This window comes from Megascapheus bottae, chromosome 11 (genome assembly GCF_031878675.1).
Source record: "Megascapheus bottae isolate mThoBot1 chromosome 11, mThoBot2.hap1, whole genome shotgun sequence".
Taxonomy (NCBI): Eukaryota; Metazoa; Chordata; class Mammalia; order Rodentia; family Geomyidae; genus Megascapheus; species Megascapheus bottae.
The window spans coordinates 44529275-44550241 of record NC_143519.1 but is presented as its reverse complement, the minus strand read 5'-3'; the positions used below and the strand labels follow the sequence as shown (position 1 = coordinate 44550241).

Sequence of the window (20967 nt, the reverse complement as noted above, 5' to 3'; positions counted from 1 at the left end):
CAATTATGTGATGTCTGAGGCTTATGTACTTTTAAATCCCACAGATCTTCCTCTGAATGGGCATTTGAAGATTCAGCAATGAACAAAAGGTGAGAAATCAATGAGACCCTAAAATAGACATGTAGTAAAATGGATGGATGGATAGGTATCGTAAATAGCAATGCACAATATGTAAATGTATGTCTATAAACATGTACCTATACATATATGTAATCTGGCTCATACAAAAGCACATAGAGAAAGGTGAAGATAAATTTGAGAACTCGATAGTGAGATGAATTGCACTACAGAATTGTGTTTCTTTATATTTTCCCTGTAGCCTGTGATTACAGCATTGTGCCATTTTGTTTTATTTGAAAATATATAACATGTTATACAATTCTGGTTTAACTTTTAAAATATGTTTTCCTTTAATTCAACATGTAGTAGGTATCCATATGTATAGTGTGTACTGTAAGAGTTTGACACACTTAATATACTAAATTCAATGGTCAGGTTGCAGAATTGACATTACTTTTTTTGTGGGTCAGAAGGCTTGAACTCTGGGCATGGGTGCTGTCCCTGAGCTCTTCAGCTCAAGGCTCTACCTTTGAACCAAACACCACTTCCCATTTTCTAGAAGTTAATTGGAGATAAGAGTCTCATGTCCTTTTGTGCCCAGACTGGCTTTGAACATGATCTTCAGATCTCAGCCTCCTGAGACATAATTGACATTTCTATGATATTATTTATTATTGATTTCTGCTAGACTGACCCGGTACTTAGTGTTTTTGAATTCATGAATTCTAGCATAGATACCCTTCTTTGCTCTTGAAGTTCTTTCTGCTCAGAAACACATCTCTATATAGTCACATTCCTCTCCATTCCCCTCACATACACTGGTCATACCATTACTTGTATTACTTTGAGATCAGCTTGTAGCACCCACAAAGAAGTATGTTTGCAGTAATGTTTTTCATTTTTATCAGTTTGAGAAAGTTTGTATTTTTTCATGATTTCTTCATCAGTCCTTTTGTGGTTTAAGTGAATACATGTGCGTTATGTGTGCTTAAAAAATTTCTGGACGCAGTGGCTCACACCTATGATCCTAGCCCCTCTGAGGCTGAGATCTGAGGATCAAGGATCCAAGCCAGCCCAGGCACAAAAGGATCTGAGACTCTGATCTCCAGTTAACCTCTTTTATTGTCTTTCAATGAGTTCCTGTATTTTTACAATTATTATTTTCTACTGATACTTTTTGAGTAATATGCTGTCTTTCTTTGTACTATTATATAGTTCTTTTCGGTGATAGAATCTATTTTTTTTCTTGTATAAATACAGCAACTCATGATTGCTCTTGGTTTATGTTTGTAGGAATCATAAAGCAATCCCATTACTTTTTTTCCCAGTCTCAGGGCTTGAACTCAGGGCCTGAGCACTGTCCTTGGTCTTTCTCAAGGCTGGAGCTCTACCACTTGAGCCACATAACCACTTCTGGATTTTTCTATGCATGTAGTACCAAGGAATCGAACTTGGGTCTTAGTGTATGCTAGGCAAGCACTCTTACCACTAGGCCAAACTCCCAGCTCATCCCAGTGCTTTAATTTCAGTCTTTCTATGTCTTCACTCATAAAATACATATTTAGTTGGGAGTTTATCATTGGGTCAATGGGTGTTTTTGTTTAATCCATTAAACAATCTCTGTCTTTAGGGTTAGGGCTCTTATTGTTCAGTAAATAAATATTTCTTAAATATTTCTTACATTGTACATTATTTCTGTTTTTTTTTTTTTTTTGCCAGTCCTGGGCTTGAGCTCAGGGCCTGAGCACTGTCCTTGGATTTTTCTCAGGACTAGAACTTTATCACTTGAGCCTCAGCACCACTTCTGGCTTTTTCTAGGTATGTGGTACCAAGGAATCAAACCCGGGTCTTCGTGCGTGCTAGGCAAGCACTCTACCAGTAGGCCAAACTCCCGGCCCTATTTCTGTTTTTTTTTTAATGCATCCTTTGTTCCTTCATGTTCAATTTTATGGCTGTCTTCTCTTTTTCCTATCTGGTTTATGGATTCACCCAGTGTGAGTGGAAGTAAAAACACTTGAGAAATGAAAGCAAATGAAGGAATGACCTTAGAAGTGGCAATATCTCATATGTACAACCTGTAGTAAATTGTGAAATAAATGCCCCATGTCAGTTTATAGTACTACTAGAGAACTATCCAAAGGGTGAAATGTCTATTAATTTCACAGGCATAATGTTAAGTATTATCATGTAGATACAATTGTAATTAATGATGAACTATGTATAGATGGAAATATGAACATAATATCTGAAACTCAACTTGTTTGTGTCCACAGGCACTTTTTTAAAATAAAATGTGTGCTATGAATCTGTGACATGCATAACTATATGTTTTCTCTTAGTGTGGATCTTTCTGAAGTTTTACCTGTACCTCTTCTTGGAATTCCAACTGATGAGTGAGTGCAAAACCAATATGACAACTAAATATATATTCAATACATACATGTTTCTTGACACAGATGAAACATATGACAGTAGGAGATGAAACATACAAATATACATACAACACAAACATAGAGATTCTTCCTTTTTTCTTTTTTAAATTTATTTTTATTGTAATTAATAGAAGGGTTACATTATATTTGCCAGATAGAAGGTGCATTACTTCACAACATTGCTACCCTTTCTGATGTTTTGTCCCCATTTCCCTCCCCCATCCCCTCCCAATCATCTTGTTTTCCCCTTCCCTATCCTATTTCAAATAAAAATATATACATGTATCAGATAACCAGGTAAGATACTGTAACAATATGAGATAACCAAGGGACAAAGAGATGAGAAATAACCTAGTACATTAAGAACAACAATCACATATTACATGGCTCTTGTTTCCATATCCTGGAGGTCCTTTCATTTAGCCTCATCCTATTTGGTCTTATGTATCTAGGTTTTGCCCTAATGTAAACCTCTGCTAGGAGAGTCCAAAGTTTATAGTAATTATGACAAATGAAGGTAACCATTGAAAAATATGGAATGCTTCACAAATTTGCGTGTAATCCTTGCACAGGGGCCATGCTGATCTTTTCTGTATCGTTCCAATTTTAGTATATGTGCTGCTGAAGCAAGCACTGACATAGAGATTTTTAAACAAACAAAAAAGAAGGGTGCAGGCCTGGGATCTCAATTACTAGGAAACATACTTAGGAAGATCTTAGTCTAGTGCTAGACCTGTCCCAAGCAGGTGCCAATCACTAGATTAGCACCAAAAAAGAAAGCCATTATGTGCATTTTGAAGTGTATGCATTATTATATCAAGGAGTTAGATATCTTGCATGAATGCTCTCTTCTGTGTTTAGGTATTCTATACCACTCTTGCTGTGAAATTGAAGTGCATGTAGAATATAACTTTTACTGTAAGAAACTTTACAGCATGTGTGAAAACAATTCAATTTGGTTTATGCACAGTATATTTCTGCAGGTATCATCCAAAATTCCCCACAGACAAGGCTTTTGTCCTCATTAGGTGTTGGCCTCAGCCTAACCATCTGGGACTGTTTATTATATTGCTGCCAGAATTTTACATCCAGTTACCTCCACTTTATAGAATATGTTCTCTACTAATGTTACTGACACCAGTTTCTACTTCATACAAATGTTTTTTTGCAACAACAATTAAAATTTTTCTTCCACAAGTTGGATCCTCATGAATGATTCTAGTTATTACTCTTTTGTGTATTACTATTTTAATAATTTTTCTTGCATTTGTAGTCTTCCCTCACCGTGGTGTCTTCTCCTCTGCCCCTCAAATAAAGCAATACACTGTTACACTGTGGGTTTCTATATGAATTTCATGCCCCAGGTGGGGAAGCAGGAAGATGATCCCTGAGTTTAATTTTCTTTCAAGGGTGTTAGAATTTTGCCTCTTTATTGGCATGGGCTCTTTTTATAAAGTAGCAAATTTGAATGACAACAGATGCTGGAGGGGATGTGGCCAGGAGGGATCACTACTAGACTGTTGGTGGGAGTGCAAACTCATTTAGCCACTATGGAAAGCAGTATGGCAGTTCCTCAAAAGACTAAACATAGAGCTCCCCTGTGACCTAGCAATTCCACTACTTGGCATTTACCCAACTGTCCAGGAACAAGGGCATACTAAATCCACTAGCACAGCGATGTTCATTGCAGCACTATTTACCATAGCAAAGATATGGAACCAACCCAGATGTCCCTCAGTTGATGAGTGTATTCAAAATCTTTTGAATCATTTCCAGCAAGAACCCATAGAGAATTACAGATTTCCAGAGTACTCTAAACAATCCAACTATATTCTATTCTTGAATAAATTGGATTAGCTTCTGATGAAATATACAAACTTGTTAAGTAGTGGTATAAAAGAACTTATCACTGAGTATGTAAGCAAGAACATTTAGCATAAAGGATATCTATTCTGCTTGGATCATTTACCTTATACTTTCAGCAGCCATTGCCACTAGTTTTCATTAATAATCTCTACTATAAACTTGGGTTCAGAGCAGAATCAGTGGTGTTTTCATCTTGTGGCTTAAAGTTCTGTGGTTTTGTGATGCATGTGAGATGTTGATTCTTCTTGTTCCTATATGGTCTTTTTACCAAGGAAGTCACAGGATGAATAATGTCCAGAATGAGAACTGTCAGGTTATTCACACAATTGCGTGGCAGGGTTTTTGAATGGATAAAAGACACACCAAATTTCACAAATACTCAACAGGAAATGGCTAGAAGTATAGGCTTTCAAGAGTTGGCATATTTTAGCTATATTTACAAAAACTGGTAATCAAGCAACCAAGAAGAGCAAATTAACTTTTGTATTACAAAATTAAATTTTGTATTTGTTGTCCACAATATTTTCTTGATAATTTCTGGATCGATGCAGTGATGTTTTATTCCTTCTGTATTTATAAATGAAACACCTTTTGTAAGTGTTTCTAAACAATTCCTACTTGGTTTGAGATCAAGTGGTTGGAACACTGTTTTGACTTTTATTTCAAGCATCCTGTGGATCAAACATTTAATTGAAGCTTTCAGTTAGCTTTATCAGTTTGATTCTTACTGAGCATAGTACCTAATGTGTAGACTTGCTCTGTCAAGGAGGATTTTGTTTTTGAACAGTATCCCAGTCGATTTTGATAGCATTTTTGGCTTGAGGTCTGGTTTTTCTTTTCCTAATATAATTAAGAGTTCTAATGTTGAAAACTTGTGCAAGTTTATGTGGAGCAAAGCCTAGAACTGTAGATTGAATAGAAATCTAGGCCGGTAGAGGAGGGAAAATTTTGGTGCCATAATTTCTCTCTTCATTGGTGTTGGACTTTAATCAGTTGAAATGTATTTCTGTACCACAATGTAAGCTTCAATAAAAGTTTGCTTAATAAAAAAAAAAGAAGGCCATGATGTGGTAGAGCACCTGGCTACTAGACAAGGGACCTGTATTCAAATTAGAGTAACCACTGTCCCCCACAAACAGAGTGGTATAAGAAAGTAAGTAGGGAGTGAAGAAAGGAAGAAGGAAGGCAGAAAAGAAGGAAGGAAAGAAGGAAGGAGACAAAGAAAAGGAGAGAAAGGAAAGAAAAGACAAAGGAACAACAACAACAACAAAAACCCATCCAACTGAGACTAGAAGTGATAGGAAAAAGGAGTTGGGATTTGTGAAATCATACTCAAGAGTCCCTTGACAATACCGTTTCTTTGACAAGGTGTCTAAGTGCTTTCATTGAGAGACTTGTGGATAACATCATTGATGATTAGAAAGAATAGATCCTGAGAGGTATGCTTCTTCTATGTTGGTCATTTTAGTAACATATTCCTTTAGAAAATATCAGGTTTCCTGCTTTTGAGTCTCTGGAAGATTGGACCAAAGGAAGAATCATGTTTGCAAGAAAGAAAAAGAAAGAGAGGTTTCAAAGTAGGTCTCACTATGTGAAGCTAATGTTCAGAGTGTCATTCTGTCGAGCTCTGACACTATGCAGTGCTGGTTCTCATCTCAAGGCTGTAACACACTGAAAAGAGACCCTACCTCAGGCCTAACCATGTGTTAGCACAAGATAGATATTTATGATGCTGAACATAAGAAGTGAGCACAAGGACTAAATCAGGAACTTAGACAGGTGAGAAGGGATTTGTAATTAGAACACACAGTGCACTTACAGGAAAAACACAAAAAGCTAGCTCTCCACTTTTGTTTAGGAACCGACACAGAACATAAACATAAACATAAATGTTTAATAGTTTTATATTTTCCTGGACCAAATATATCCATTCCCAAACAACAATGCTCATTTCTATAGAAAGGCAGCTCACAGTTTGAGAATAAAATGCACTTATGAATGGTAGTACATATATGGCCTCTTGCTCCAACAGTCACTCTGGAGATTTTCCCAAGACATGAGTGGGGTGGACATTGCAGTCATCTTTTAGCTTAATTAACAAGTCTCTTGGTCTCTCCTATCTATTACTACTTTGAAAATTTGAAGGTTTTTATTTTCTGTGATGATCATACATGGTTGGCCATCATTTCTTTTTCTTAGTGAATTGAAGCCTCAACCATTTGATGGCTCACTGAGTAATATGGTTCGGAGAAGTCTATAGCCCATCCCACTGAACTGGAAACCAACTCACTCCCAGAATTTAGGTCATTTGTATGGTCAGTATTTTATGACCAAATGTGTTTCTTTAATGACCTGAAACTTTAGTATTGTCCTTGTTACAAATAAAAGGTGAGAAGAGAAACAGATACATGAAAAAATAAATAAAACTCCAGTAGTACATGATCTGCAGAGTAATATAAACTACAATGTGAATTCTAGGATGTCCTGTGATATCTGACTATATGTATTTTTTACTCCTACAGTCCATGTCCATATGAAGTTAGTTCACTATCTGGACGTGAGAGGTGAGATAAAAATAAACCCATCATATATATGGATAGAAAAGTATATATGTAGAAGGTAATGCCAATTATATATATACCTATGTATATATGAACATATTAGCATTCATGTATATGTATAGACACATATGTATTTACACACTTATCACCTGAACTGAATACTTAGACACAAACAATAATGGCAAGCCAGTGTGTTGAAATATGAAGGACCCTGTGTTCAAATAGTAATACCACTAGTGAAATTAAGGACATGTTTGTCCAGAAGGACATGTGTCTCCTTGTCACACATGCCTTTAATGTCAGCTGTGTGGGTACTGGAAACTGAGGGTAATCTCCTTTATAACCATCCTGTAAATAATTATTCAGTTGCTCATCTGAACCAGTGAGCCTGACGTTTGAGTTAATGGTGTATTCACCATCCCCCTCTGCCGCTGCCCCACAGCATGGGAATCAGATTGTTGTCTGAGATCACTTCCATAATAATGTGTGCTAATGAATCTATAAAAACCAACCTCTATTGAAAAATAGTGAAATTTCAAAATTTACACTTCTCGATCCCACAGGTCTTCAAATGAATGGTTACAAGAGATGTCTACTATAAACAAAAGGTCAGTGACTCCATAAAATAGACATGCAGTGAAATGGATGGATGAATAGGTATCCTAAAGGCAACATAAAATATGTATATATGGGTAGAGAAACCTGCACTTATAATACATATATATGACATCTGGCACATACAAAAGCATACAGAAAGGTGAAGATGAATTTGGGATGTTAATGGTGAGAAAAATTTCAGTACAAAATTTATTATTTTTGTTTCTTCATGTTCTGATTATAGCATGTGGTTATACCTTTATCCCATTTGCCTTATTTGGATAAAAGTGTAACACGTGATTCTTGTTTAGCTTTGAAAAATGTTTCCCTTTTAAATGACATGTCATAGTCATGTGTAGTGCAATAGGTAGTATGAGTTCAACACAGTACACAGTATGATGATTGCATAATTGGCATTTCTATGATCTTATTACATATGATTGGTTTCTTCTAGAATGTTTAATATTATTTTCCCTTAATGTTAATAAATTCTTTAATTAAAAAAATCATAAAAACACAAAGTAGACTTCATCACTTGAGGGAATGTTTCAAAATTCTGTGTTCTATTACCTAGTCAGTGAAACATGACAATAAGCAAAGGCTGATAAGTGCTGGGAAAAAAAAGAAAAAAACTTAGAAATTTTTGTACTCATGATTTGTAGCCTAGATATGCCTCTTTGCTGTAGAAGGAGTTACTCCTTGTGTTCATAAACACATAAACATTTGTATAAACATTCCTCTCTATTCTCCTCATACACCCTGGTCATGCCCTGACCACTTTTCTTTCTTGGATTTCTTTGAGATCTTAGAATTTACGATTGTAATAAATGATACGCTAAGTACATATGCAAATATGATCATAAGTAGTTAAAGCCCAACCAGTTCATGTAAGAGCCATTAGCTCTTTGGCCAAAAATCTGTATTAAAATTCTGTGTCATGCCTTACTATTTTCTCTTAGTGTGGACCTCTCGGAAGTCTTACCGGTTCCTCATCTTGGAATCGTAACTGACGAGTGAGTACAAAACCAATATGATAACTAACCCCCTCATATATACACACACACACACACACACACACACACACACACACACACACACATATGTGTATGTATTCAATACATGTTTCTAGACAGAATATGAGATGCAACATGTGTAACACAAAACAGGCAAAGAGGAGAGTGGTTGGAGGCCAGGAGTGTGGCCTAGTGGTAGAGTACTTGCCTAGCATGCAAGCCCCATAATTGGTAAAAATAATTAATTAAAAGAAGCATACTTTTTATAACCTATCTCTTTCTTTTTTTTTTTTTGCCAGTCCTGGGGTTGAGCTCAGGGCCTGAGCACTGTCCTTGGACTTTCTCAAGGCTAGAGCTCTACCACTTGAGCCTCAGCACCACTTCCGGCTTTTTTCTATGTATGTGGTACCGAGGAATCGAACCTGGGTCTTCGTGCATGCTAGGCAAGCACTCTACCACTAGGCCAAACTCCCGGCCCCTAACCTATCTCTTTCTTATCCATAAATCTTTCACTTAAAACATTAAAACACCAGATCAAAGATCTTCTTTTCCCTTCCTTCCTAGCCTGTGTTGGTTTTATTTATTCCATGTCATTTCTCTTTCTTTTTCTTTCATTTTTTTCATTTTCTTTCTTTCTTTCTTCTTTCCTTCCTTTCTTTTCTTCCTTCATTCCTTTGTTCCTCTCTCACTTTCCCTTACTTCCTTCTTTCATTTTCTTTGTGGGGGACAGAGGGGTACTGTGGTTTGAAGACAGGTCTCTTGTTTACTAGCCAGGTGCTCTATTACAACACTATGGTCTCATTTGTTGGTGCTGTTCTAGGGATGTTTTCCGCTTGGATCAAGGCTGACACTAGACCACGATCTTCCTAAGTTACCTAGTAGCTGAGATCTCAGGCTTAAACCATTCTCTTTTAAATTGTTTTTTTTTTTTGCCAGTCCTGAGATTTGAACTCAGGGCCTGCGCACTGACCTTGGGCTTTCTCAAGGCTAGTGTTCTACCACTTGAATCACAGCGCCCCTTTTGGCTTTTTCTGTTTATGTGATAAAGAGGAATCTAACCCAGGTCTTCATGCATGCTAGGCAAGCACTCTACCACTAAGCCACATTCCCTGCCCAAAGTGTACTTCTCTTATGTTAGTTATTTTAGTAATATGTTCCTTTAGAAAATACCAGGTTTCACCTTTTGAGTGTATAGTGGATTAGAACAATGGAGAGACTTCTGTTTATATAAACAAAAAGAAAAATAAAAGGGGTAATCGGCAGCATGTGCATAAATGAGCAATATCATGCATGTATCCCTTAAAATACAGACCCCTAACTCTATGTGAAGTTAGTGTCCGTTATCATTATGTCTAGCTCTGCCTCTATGCAAGCCTGGTTCTCATCTCAAATCTATAACACATCTAAAATAGACCATGTGTTAACTCAAAATAGATATTTATGATGCTGGGCACAAGGACTAGAGAATCAGGAACTTAGATAGGTTAGAAGGGATTTGTAATTAGAACACACAGTACACTTGCTGGGAAAACACTAGTTGAGCAGCAAATACAGGGCATAAATGTTTAGTTGTTTTATATTTTCCCAGACCAAATATGTCCATTCCCAATCAATAACACTTTTATTGGAAGGTGGTTCACAAATAATTGATTTACCTGGTATTGAAAATGCACTGATGGGGCTGGAAGTTTGGCCTAATGGTAGAGTGCTTGCCTAGCATACACAAAGACTCAGGTTCGATCCCTTGGTATCACATACATAGAAAAAAAAAGCCGGAAATAGTGCTGAGGCTCAAGTGGTGGAGCTCTGGCCTTGAGAAAGTCCAAGGACAGTGGGCAGGCCCCTGAGCTCAAGCCCAGGACTGGCAAAAGAAAAAAATGCACTAGTGAAAGGAACACATGTATGGCCCCTTACTCCAACAGTCACTCTGAAGATTTTCCAAACACAGAATAGAGGACATTGCAGTTGTCTTTCAGATCCATAAATAAGTCTCTAGTTGCTTACTGTCTTCTTTCTACCATTATGTTGAAAACTTGGAGGTTTTGGTTTGTTTGGATGAAGATCTTGAAGGGTTGACCAGCATTCCTTTCCCTAAGTGAGTTGAAGCCCCAAATCTTTGGTGGATCATGAGTAATGTGGTTCTCTCCTCTTTTGTGGATTATCTTATACCTGTTCTCTCGTCCAAGCCACTGAACTGGAGACTCACTCACTCCCAAAATTCAGGTCATGCTCATTGTCAGTATTTTATGACTAGGTATGTTTCTTTAATGATCTGAAACTGTAGTGGTACCTTTATTCCAAATAAAGGGTGAGAAGAGAATGAAAGGGATAGGTAAAAAAAAAATTAAAGTCCAGCTGTGTATGATCTGCAGCGTAATCTAAATTAGAATGTGAATTCTAGGAAGTCATGTGAGATCTTACTATGTGTATTTTTAATTTACATTTTCCCGTAGGCCATCTCCATATGAATGGTCTTCATTGGGTCGAAAAAGGTGAGATAAAAATAAACCCATAAAGTATATGGATAGACAAGTGTATATACCAGTTACATGAGTGGTTTTATGGCCTGAGCATCTATGCATTATTATTTTTTTTTGTCAGTCGTGGGGCTTAAACTCTGGGCCTAGGCGCTGTCCCTGAGTTCAGCTCGAGGCTATTGCCCTACCCCTTTCTCCTCAGTGATACTTCCAATTTTCTAGTGGCTAATTGGAGATAAGAGTCTTATAGACTTCAGTGCCTGGGCTGGCTTTGAACCGCAGTTCTCAGATCTCAGCCTCCTGAGTAGCTAGGATTACGGGATGTGAGCTACCACACCTGGCTTATATGTATGTATTTCTATACGTACATGTAGACATATACATGGATACATATGTGTTCACAAACTTCTGTCTGGAACTGAACCCTTGGATACAAAGAAACAAATAGTAAGAAAGAATTGGTGGCAAGTGTCATACAGAGTGTGTCAGAAGGTGAAAGACCCTGTGTTCAAACAGCAATATCACTGGTAAAATTAAAGAAATGCCTATCAGGAAGGGTCTGCTTGTCACAGATGCCTTTAATGCTAGCAGTGTAGGAAGTTGGAACTTGTTATCATCCCATTTACAAGCCAGCTTGTTGAATAGTTGAATAGTTGAGCCTCTTCTCAAAGCCTGATCATTGGAACCTACATCTTAATTCCCCACCCCCGCCCCCCAGCAGGAACATAGGTAATCAGATCATTGTCCAGGGTCACTTCCAGAACTAAAAGGAAGACCTTATCTGAAAACATATCTGATGTATACAAGGGCTTGGACCATACCTCAGGTGGTGAAGTGCTTTTCTAGCCAGCAGGGAGGATGCCTTGTTATCCACCAGCAGTAACCATGTAACCATGGATGTAAAAAGGGGTAAAAGGGACTGGAATTTGTGAAGTTATCCTGTAAAGAGCCTTGAGATTACACTCTACCTTTGAAATTCTGTTTAGATGCTTCCACTGAGAGTTTGTAGATGATTTTGGTTTCTATTTCTATCAAATGGAGTAAGGAAAAGACCATAAGAACCTGTAACTCCTTTCGTTACTCTTTTTTTTTTTTTTTTTTTTTTTGGCCACTTAGGGCCTAGGGACTGTCCTTGGTCTTTCTCAAGGCTAGTGCTATACCGCTTGAGCCACAGTATCACTTCTGGTACCAAGGAATTGAAGCCAGCTCTTCATGCATGCTAGGCAAGTACTCTACCATTAGACCACACTCCCAGCCCCTGTTTTTGTTACTCTTAATAACATAATGGATTGGATCAGTTCATAATGTATTGGATCAGTGGAGACAATCCTGTTTGGAATGTAGAGGAAGAAGTGGTAGGTAGGGAGCAGTCCAAGATGATGCATGTGTTCCTTATCACCTAGGGCTCTGTCACATGTGAGCCTGGTATTCCAAACCCTTACAAATATACAGCTGCTACATAGGCAGTTGGTTTTCAACTGAAACCCTGCATGTTTTGTTCAGAGAGACCTATAATAATTTTTTTATTTTGTGTTTATTGTGTATGAGGAGAGTAGAAGGGATTTTTACCTAAGCAGTTGAGTTGAACTGGGAGAAACTAAACTGTAACAGTGTGACACTCTGTTTTAACATATTTGTAAAATACAGAACAACAAGCTTTAATAAAACTATTTTCCAAGAATAATATATGCTAACGAATCTATAAAAATGAACTTGTGTTGAAAAGTAGTAATGTTTTAAAAACTGATTTATATGACAGTGAAATTCCATGAGCATATATAAGCTTCAGAGTAAATAGAACCAGAATGTGAAGCACAGCAATCATGTGTTGTCTGAGTCAATGTACTTTTAAATCCCACAGATCTTCCTGTGAATTGGAGGGTTCTGCACTGAATAAAAGGTGAGAAATCAATGAGTCCCTAAAATAGACATGTAGTGAAATGGATGGATGGATAAGTATCCTCAATACCAATGTACAGTATGTATAGGTATATATGTACATGAGCATATATATATACACGTATATAATACATGTATATGAAATCTGACTCATGTAACAACACACTGAGAAAGGTGAAGATGAATTTGGGAAGTTGATGTGAGATGAATTGCAGTACAGAATGTCATTGTGTTTCTTTATGCTCTCCTAAACCCAGTGATTACAGCATTGTACCACTTTACTTCATTTGTACAAATATCTAACATGTTAGGTGATTCTGGTTCAGCTTAAAAATAAATTTTCCTATTAATCAACATGTAGTATGGGGACCTATGTATAGTGACTGTAAGAGGTCAACACTTTAATATACTAAGTGTGATTATGAGACTGTGTAATTCACATTTATGTGATCTTATTTATCTTTGGTTTCTGCCAGAATGTTCAATAGTATTTTCATAAAATTTTCTTTGCCAGTCCTGAGGCTTGAACTCAGGGCCTTGGCGCTATCCTTGACCTTCCTCAAGGCTAGTGCTCTACACAGCATCAAAATTGGCTTTTTTTGTATATGTGGTACCAACGAATCAAACTCAGTACTTTGTGAATGCTAGGCAAGCACTCTACCATTAGGCCATGCTCCTGATCCTCAATAGTATTTCCATTTGCTATTTTAATATTTGTGAATTTCATGATTTCTATACTTTGCTGTTAAAGGAGTTATTCTGTTTACAAACATATCTCTATTTATTAACATCCCTCTCTATTCTCCTCATACGCCGTGGTCATGCTGTGTCTGCTATTCCATCTAGTTATGGCTTTGAGATTTACTTGTAGCTTACATGTGTTTACAATACTATGTTTTCATTTTCATCAGTTTGAGAAAGTTTATACTTTATGAATTCCTCAAAAGTTGACATGAATATCATATAATTTTATGAGTTTGTACAATTTCCTATGTCATTGTTTTCTACTTTTATCCTGGAGAATGGCCCAGTAAAAGGAGGAAACCATTCTGAAGTGCTTACAGAAGAGTCACCATTCAATCAGTTTATAAATATAGTACCTCTTGATTGAGGTCTCCTATTTGGATGAAATGTTTTAAATGTTTTCTTTTCTTTCTTCTTCTTCTTCTTTTTTTTTTTTTGGCAGTCCTGGGGGCCGAACTCAGGGGCTGGGCACTGTCCTTGGGCACTTTTTGCTCAAGGCTAGTGCTCTGCCACTTGAGTCACAGTGCCACTTCTTGCTTTTTCTGAGTATGTGGTACCAAGGAATTGAACCTAGGACTCCATGCATGCTAGGTGAGCACTCTACCACTAGGCCATGCCCCCAACCCTTGTGTTTCTTAGACTAACTTGGTTTATAGAATACTCTGATGTTTGTGTTTTTGGTTGGTTATGGAGCTTGAACTCTGGGCTCTGTCCCTGAACTCTTCAACTCAAGGCTAGTGCTTTACCATTTGAGCCACAGCACCACTTCTGTTCTTCTGGTGGTTAATTGGAGATAAGAATCTCATAGACTTTCAAAGCCTGGGCTGGCTTTGAAGTATGATCCTCAGATTTCAGCCTCCTGAGTAGCTAGGATTACAGGTACAAGCCACTGGCACCTAGCTACTCTGATGTTTGTGATTGACTTACTATCTGAATGATCTTAACAGTGGGTATTGATTCCCCCAACTTCAATCATATTTGAGTCTGTGTCTCCTTTTACTTTGAATGATGTTGGTTTGGTTTTATATAGTAGCATTATCCTTCAGTGAATGCCTTTGTATTTAAAATTACTATTTCCTACTGTTTTTGGATAATGTGCCTTTTTTTATTATTATTGTCCAGCTTTTGTTACAGAATTTTTTCCCCAAAGAAGCATAGGCACTCTTGATTGCTTCTGGTTTGCTTTTGCAGGGAAAATACTGTTTCCTTGCTTTAGTTTCAGTCTTTGTAAGTTTATGAAGTAAGTGGCTTCTATGGAGTTATTTGGGTAAGGGTTTTTAAATTTAATGAATTAGACAATAAATATCTGTAATAGGTACCAAGTCTTTCCAAGTCTTTGATACTCCTCACATTACCTTACTGTTTTTGTTTGTATGTTTGTTTGTTTGGTTGATTTGCTAGTCCTTGGCTTTGAACTTTGTGTCTGGGAGCTCTCTAGACTTTTGCTTAGGGCTAACACTATACTACTTGAGCCATACCATTACTTCTGGCTTTTTCTGTAATTAATTAGAGATAAGAGTCTCATGGACTTTTTCTGTCTGGGCTGATTTCAGTCAAACTGTGATCCTCAGATCTCAGCCTCCTGAATAGCTGGAATTACAGGCATGAACCACCAATACTTGGCTGTTTTGTTTTTTTTTTCTGTTATGTGTCCTTTGTTCCTTTATTGTTTATTTTTCTGGTTTTTTGGCTGTCTGGGATCTCTTCTTGTTTTAGCTGTCTGGTCTGTGAACTCACTTTATGTTACTGTGAGTAAAAACACTTGATGAATGGAAATAAATTATGAAATAAGCTCATATTGGTAATACATGTGAATTTCTCATATGAACAACTATAGTGAAATGTGAAATAAAGGCCCATGCTAGTCTGTGATAATACCAGAGAACTATTCTATGTGTGAAATATTTACTGTTTTCAAAGGAATTAGGGTATTTGTTCTTCCCTTATAAAGATGCAGTTATAATAAATGATGAACTAGATATAGATGCAAATATAAACATAAGTAGCTGAAGCCCAACTAGCTCTTGTCTAGAGTAAGTAGCTCTCTTTGGCCAAAAATGTATGCTAAAATTTTGTGTCATGCCTCACTATTTTCTTTTAGTGTGGACCTCTCAGAAGTCTTACCTGTCCCTCATATCGGAATTTTAACTGATGAGTGAGTAAAAATATAATATGAGAACTAAACATGTGTATAAATTCAATACATATATGTTTCTAGACAGTCAGATAGAATATGAGATGAAATATACATAACACAAAACAGACATAGAAATCGCAAAGCTAACAGTACTGTGATATAGGCCTGAGATGTCAGCTTTTAGCAACATAGGAAGATTGTGATCTAGTTTTAGACCTGATCCAAACAGAAAACCCTATGGGAAACTTCTTTAGATAAAGATGAAGCCATGATGCTTTGGTAAAGCACCTAGCTGGTTGTAAAGGAGCCTATATTCCAACCACAGTAATCTGAATCCTCCAAAAAGAGATTGAGAAGATAGCAAGTATGGAGAGGACAGGAAGGAAGGAAAGAAAGAATGAAAGAAACAAAGAATCAAAGAAAGGAAGCTAGCAGGAAAGAAAGCGAGTACACAAGGAACAAATACACAAATTATCATGAGGACTGAAAAAAAAAGTTGATTTGTGGAATGATCCTTAAGAGTCTCTAGACAATTTGTGAAATTTATGAAATTTGTGGGTAACTTTCTGTTATCATAAGATCAAGAGGGATAAGAGAGGGTCCTGAGAACTATGCTGCTTCCTAAGACATGAATGGAGGACAGTGCAATTGTCTTGCAGATCAATTAACAAGCCTTTAGTTACTTGCTGTCTTCAATCTACCATTATGTTGAAAACTGAGAGGTTTTGGTTTGTTTGGATAAAGATCATGAAGGATTGACCAGCATTCCTTTCCCTACGTGTGTTGAAGCCCAAAGCTTTGGTGGCTCACTGAGTAATGTGGCTCTCTCCTCTTTTGGGGATTGTTTTGTACCTGTCCTCTTGGGAACCCACTCACTCTCAGAATTCAGGTCATGCTCATTGTCAGTATTTTATGACTAAGTGTGTTTCTTTAATGATCTGAAGCTATAGTGCTATCTTTACTTCAAATAAATGCTAAGAAGAAAAAGGAAGGGATCGGCAAAAAAGTTAAAGTCCACTTATGTATGATTTACAGAGTGATTTAAACTGGAATGTGAATTTTAGGAAGTCATGTGATATCTGACTATATGTATTTTTAATTCCTATAGTGAATGTCCATATGAGATGTCTTCAGTAGGTCACAGGTGAGATGGAAATTAACCCTTTGAAAGTATGGATAGATAATATGTTGGACATGAACTTTACAACTTGGGAGAGGGTGGGTGAGGGAAAATGGGAGAAAAGCATAGGAAGGGGCAGCAAAGTTCAAGAAGTAATAAACTCAACTACCTTATGAATGTAACTGTAACCCTTCTATACATCACCCTGATAATAAAAATTTAAAAATAATTAGGTAGAAGCTTATACCAATTAGAGTCACACACATATGTACATATTTTTGTATGTTTTTATATATAGACACATAGGTACATATGTATTCACTCACATATGCCCAGAACTGAACACTTGGACATAAAGAAACAGAAAGCAAGCAAGAAACTGGTGGCATGTGTGATATAGAGTGTGCCAAAACATGAAAGATGTTGTGTTCAAACAACAGTACCACTGGTAAAATCAAAAAGTGTCTGCTTTGTTATACATGTCTTTAATGCCAGCTGTGTGGAAATTAGAAACTGGGGGTAATCTCCTTTACAAGCCACCCTACAAACAGTTATTGGGACCTTCATCTGTACCAGTGAGCCTGACATTTGAGTTCATGTGTATTCCGCCCCCCCCCCCCCACACTCCCTTCTAGCAGCATAGGGAATAGATTGTTGTCTGAGGTCACTTTCAGGCCTGGAAAGAAGATCTTATCTGAAAACATGCCTAAGGAACAAAAGGACCTGGGCCATATAATTTGGTTGGAGGAGAGCTTGTGCTTGTCTAGCAAATAAGCAGGATGTCTTGTCATCTAACTGCAGTACCAGCTAATGGAAAAGAGTGAAACAAAGTTAGAATTTGTAAAGTTAACCCCCAAAGAACTTTTGGATTACAGTGAATCTTTGAAAGTCTATTTAAATGTTTTCACTGCGATCTTTGGATGATTTCTGTATTTTGATCAAATGGAGTAAGAAAGGAAATTATTATTGGTAATAAGCTATTATAAACAGCTCTTTGTTACTCTTAGTAACAGACAACCCTGTATAAATACCAGCTTTTCTTTATTTTATTTTATAATCGGGGTATATAGAGGGGTTACAGTTACATTTGTCAGGTAGTGGGTGCATTACTTCTCACACAATGATATCCCTTCTCATGTTTTTGTCGCCCTTTTCCTCCCCCTGCCCCCTCCCAGTCATCTTGTTTCCACTCCCCTTCCCTTCCTTATTTCAAATAAATAAATGAAATACCAGGTTTTCTATTTGAGAGTCTTTAATGCATTGTGCCGATGGAGGCAATCCTGTTGGAAGCATAGAGGAGGAGGTGGTAGCTATGGAGCAATTCAGCCTGAGAATGGCGTACCAGAAATGATGCGTGTCCAAGGGCTGTGTCATTATGTCAAATTGTTACTGATATCAAACCCTGACAGGTGAAATCCCACAGACTTCATTCAGAGCCTATGCTTAAAAATTTTTGTGTGTGTGTTAAAGCAAGACTTTTAGGATTGTAAACATAAAGAAATGTATGCATGGACTTATGTAACAGAATTACACAGAGTAGAAGGGATTTTTAGGCAGTTGAGTTGAACTGGGCGAAACTAAAACTGTAATAATGTGACACTCCGCTTCAATATATTTGTAAAGTGTACAACAATAAGCTTGAATTAAATTATTTCCCAAGAATAATATGAGCTAATTGGTTTATAAAAACTAACCTTTTAGGGCTGGGACTATAGCCTACTGGTAGAGTGCTCACCTAGCATGCACAAAGCCCTGGGTTTGATTCCTCGAAACAACATAACACAGGAAAAAGCCAGAAATGGTGCTGTGGCTCAAGTGGCAGAAGTCCAAGGACAGTGCCCAGGCCCTGAGTTCAAGCCACATGACTGGCAAAACAAACAAACAAACAAACAAAAAACTCACCTGTAAAGCTGGGTGGTGCTGGCTCACACCTGTATTCCTAACTACTCAGGAGGCTGAGATCTGGGGATCGTGGTTCAAAGCCAGCCGGGGCATGAAAGTCTGTGAGACTTATCTCCAATTAACTGCCAGAAAGCCAGAAGTGGTGCTATGGCTCAAGGGGTAGAGCAGTAGCCCTGAGCTGAAAAGCTCAGAGACAGTGCCCAGGTCCAGTGTTTAAGCACCAGGACCAACAAAACAAAGAAACAAAACAAAACAGAACAGAAACCTGTATTGAAAACTGATTTACATGACAATGAAATTACATGAGCCATATATAAGCTTCAGAGTAAATACAGCCAGAATGTGAAGCACAGCAATCATGTGTTGTCTGAGTCTATGTACTTTTAAATCCCACAGGTCTTCCTATGAATGGGCATTGGAGGGTTCTGCACTGAACAAAAGGTGAGAGATCAGAGTCCCTAAAATAGACATGCAGTGAAATGGATGGATGGATAGGTATCCTCAATACCAGTGTATCGTGAATATATGTATATGTGTACATGAGCATATACTTATAATGCCTATATATGAAATCTGGCTCATACAGCAACACACAGAAAGGTGAAGATGAATTTGGGAAGTTGATGATGAAATGAATTGCAGTACAGAATGTCATTGTGTTTCTTTATGTTTTCCTTGTGGTCTGTAGTTGCAACATTGTAGCATTTTGCTTCATTTGCATACATTTAACATGATTCTAGTTTAGCTTTTAAAAGTATGTTTTCCTTTTAATCTACATGCAGTAAGTGCCCATGTATATAACATGTGTAAGAATTCAACACATTTAATATATGAAGTATGATTATCAGACTGCATAATTGGCAGTTCTAGGAGCTTAGTTATTTATCATTGCTTTTGGCCAGAATGTTTTTTTTATATATTTTTATTGTAATTAGTAAAAGGGTTACATGGTATTTGCCAGATAGAAGGTGCATTAATTCACATACATTGATACCCTTTCACATGTCTTGGTACCCATTACCCTCCCCCCAACCCCCACCACCCATCTTGGTTTCCCCTCCAGAATGTTTAATATTATTTTAATTTGCCATTTTGAAATGATTTCTAGTGTGGTTATCCTTCTTTGTTTTTGAAGGAGTTAGTTCCTTGTTCAGAAACACATCTCTCTCCATTAACATCCCCCTCCTTTCTCTTCACATACCCTGGTCAAGCTGTGACTGTTATTCCATATTGAATTTCTTTAATATCTATTTGTAGCTTCCATGTGAAAGTGAGTGTGCTTCTGATATTATGTTTTTGCTTTCACTGGTTGGAGATAGTTTGTAATTTTTTTAATGAATTCGTCATCAGTCCTTTGGTCAGTCAAATGAATATCATGTACCTTGTATGCCCTTGTGTGATCTCCCCCCCCCCCCCCCGCTCTTTCTTGCAATTCCTGGGGCTTGAATTTAGGGCCTGAGCACTGTCCTTGGGCTTTCTCAAGGCTTTATCTCTACCACTTCAGCCACAGAACCACTTTATTTGAAATTGATTTGTCATATAAAATACTGTCTATGCTGGTAAATGCTCTAGTAAAAAGAGGAAGGCATGTTCTTAAGTGCTGTACAAAGGATTTACTATTCAATCAGTTTATGAATACAGTACATCTTGATAGAGGTCTCCCCTTTGGATGAAATGTTTTAAGTGGCTCCTAGACCACTTTGGCTTAGAGTATACTCTTATGATTTGTGATTGACCTGTTGTCTGAGTAATTTATCCTGGTTATTGAATCTCCCAACTTTGATCATATATGAGTCTGTGTCCCCTATTACATTGAACAGTATTGGTTTTATGTAGTAGCATTGTCATGCAGTGAGTGCCTGTATATTTACAATTATTATTTCCCATCGGCAGTTTTTAGATAATGTGCTGTCTTTCTTTGTATTGTTATCCAGATTTTGTACAGAATCTATTTTTTTCTCATATTGCAAGGTGACTCTAATTGCTTCTGGTTTGCTTTTGCAGGGAAAATACTCTTCCCTTGCTTCAACTTCAGCCTTTCTAAGTCTTTAGTGGTGAAGTGAGTGTCTAGTAGGAGGTGAATCATAGAGTCAAGGGTTTTTAAATTGAATCTCTAGCTGAAATAAGATTAGGCTCTAAATGTTCAGTAAAGACATACT

At 37.3% G+C, this 20967-nt stretch overlaps 1 protein-coding gene and 1 non-coding gene across 2 annotated transcripts in view; one reads left to right on the top strand and one right to left on the bottom strand.

Moving 5' to 3' along the window:
• Positions 1-20967, top strand: part of LOC150056984 (phosphatidylinositol 3,4,5-trisphosphate 3-phosphatase TPTE2-like) — a 105115-nt gene that overhangs the window by 31300 nt on the left and 52848 nt on the right. Inside the window, exons 11-20 of the mRNA XM_090341794.1 lie at positions 45-89; positions 2400-2453; positions 6881-6922; positions 7483-7527; positions 8476-8529; positions 10983-11021; positions 12868-12906; positions 15751-15804; positions 16895-16930; positions 19205-19249. Coding sequence (XP_090197920.1) covers positions 45-89; positions 2400-2453; positions 6881-6922; positions 7483-7527; positions 8476-8529; positions 10983-11021; positions 12868-12906; positions 15751-15804; positions 16895-16930; positions 19205-19249 — 453 coding nt within the window. The remainder of the gene's footprint in view (positions 1-44; positions 90-2399; positions 2454-6880; positions 6923-7482; positions 7528-8475; positions 8530-10982; positions 11022-12867; positions 12907-15750; positions 15805-16894; positions 16931-19204; positions 19250-20967) is intronic.
• Positions 3020-3126, bottom strand: LOC150056985 (U6 spliceosomal RNA). The gene has a single exon (XR_016537184.1). It is a non-coding gene; the product is annotated as a U6 spliceosomal RNA (small nuclear RNA).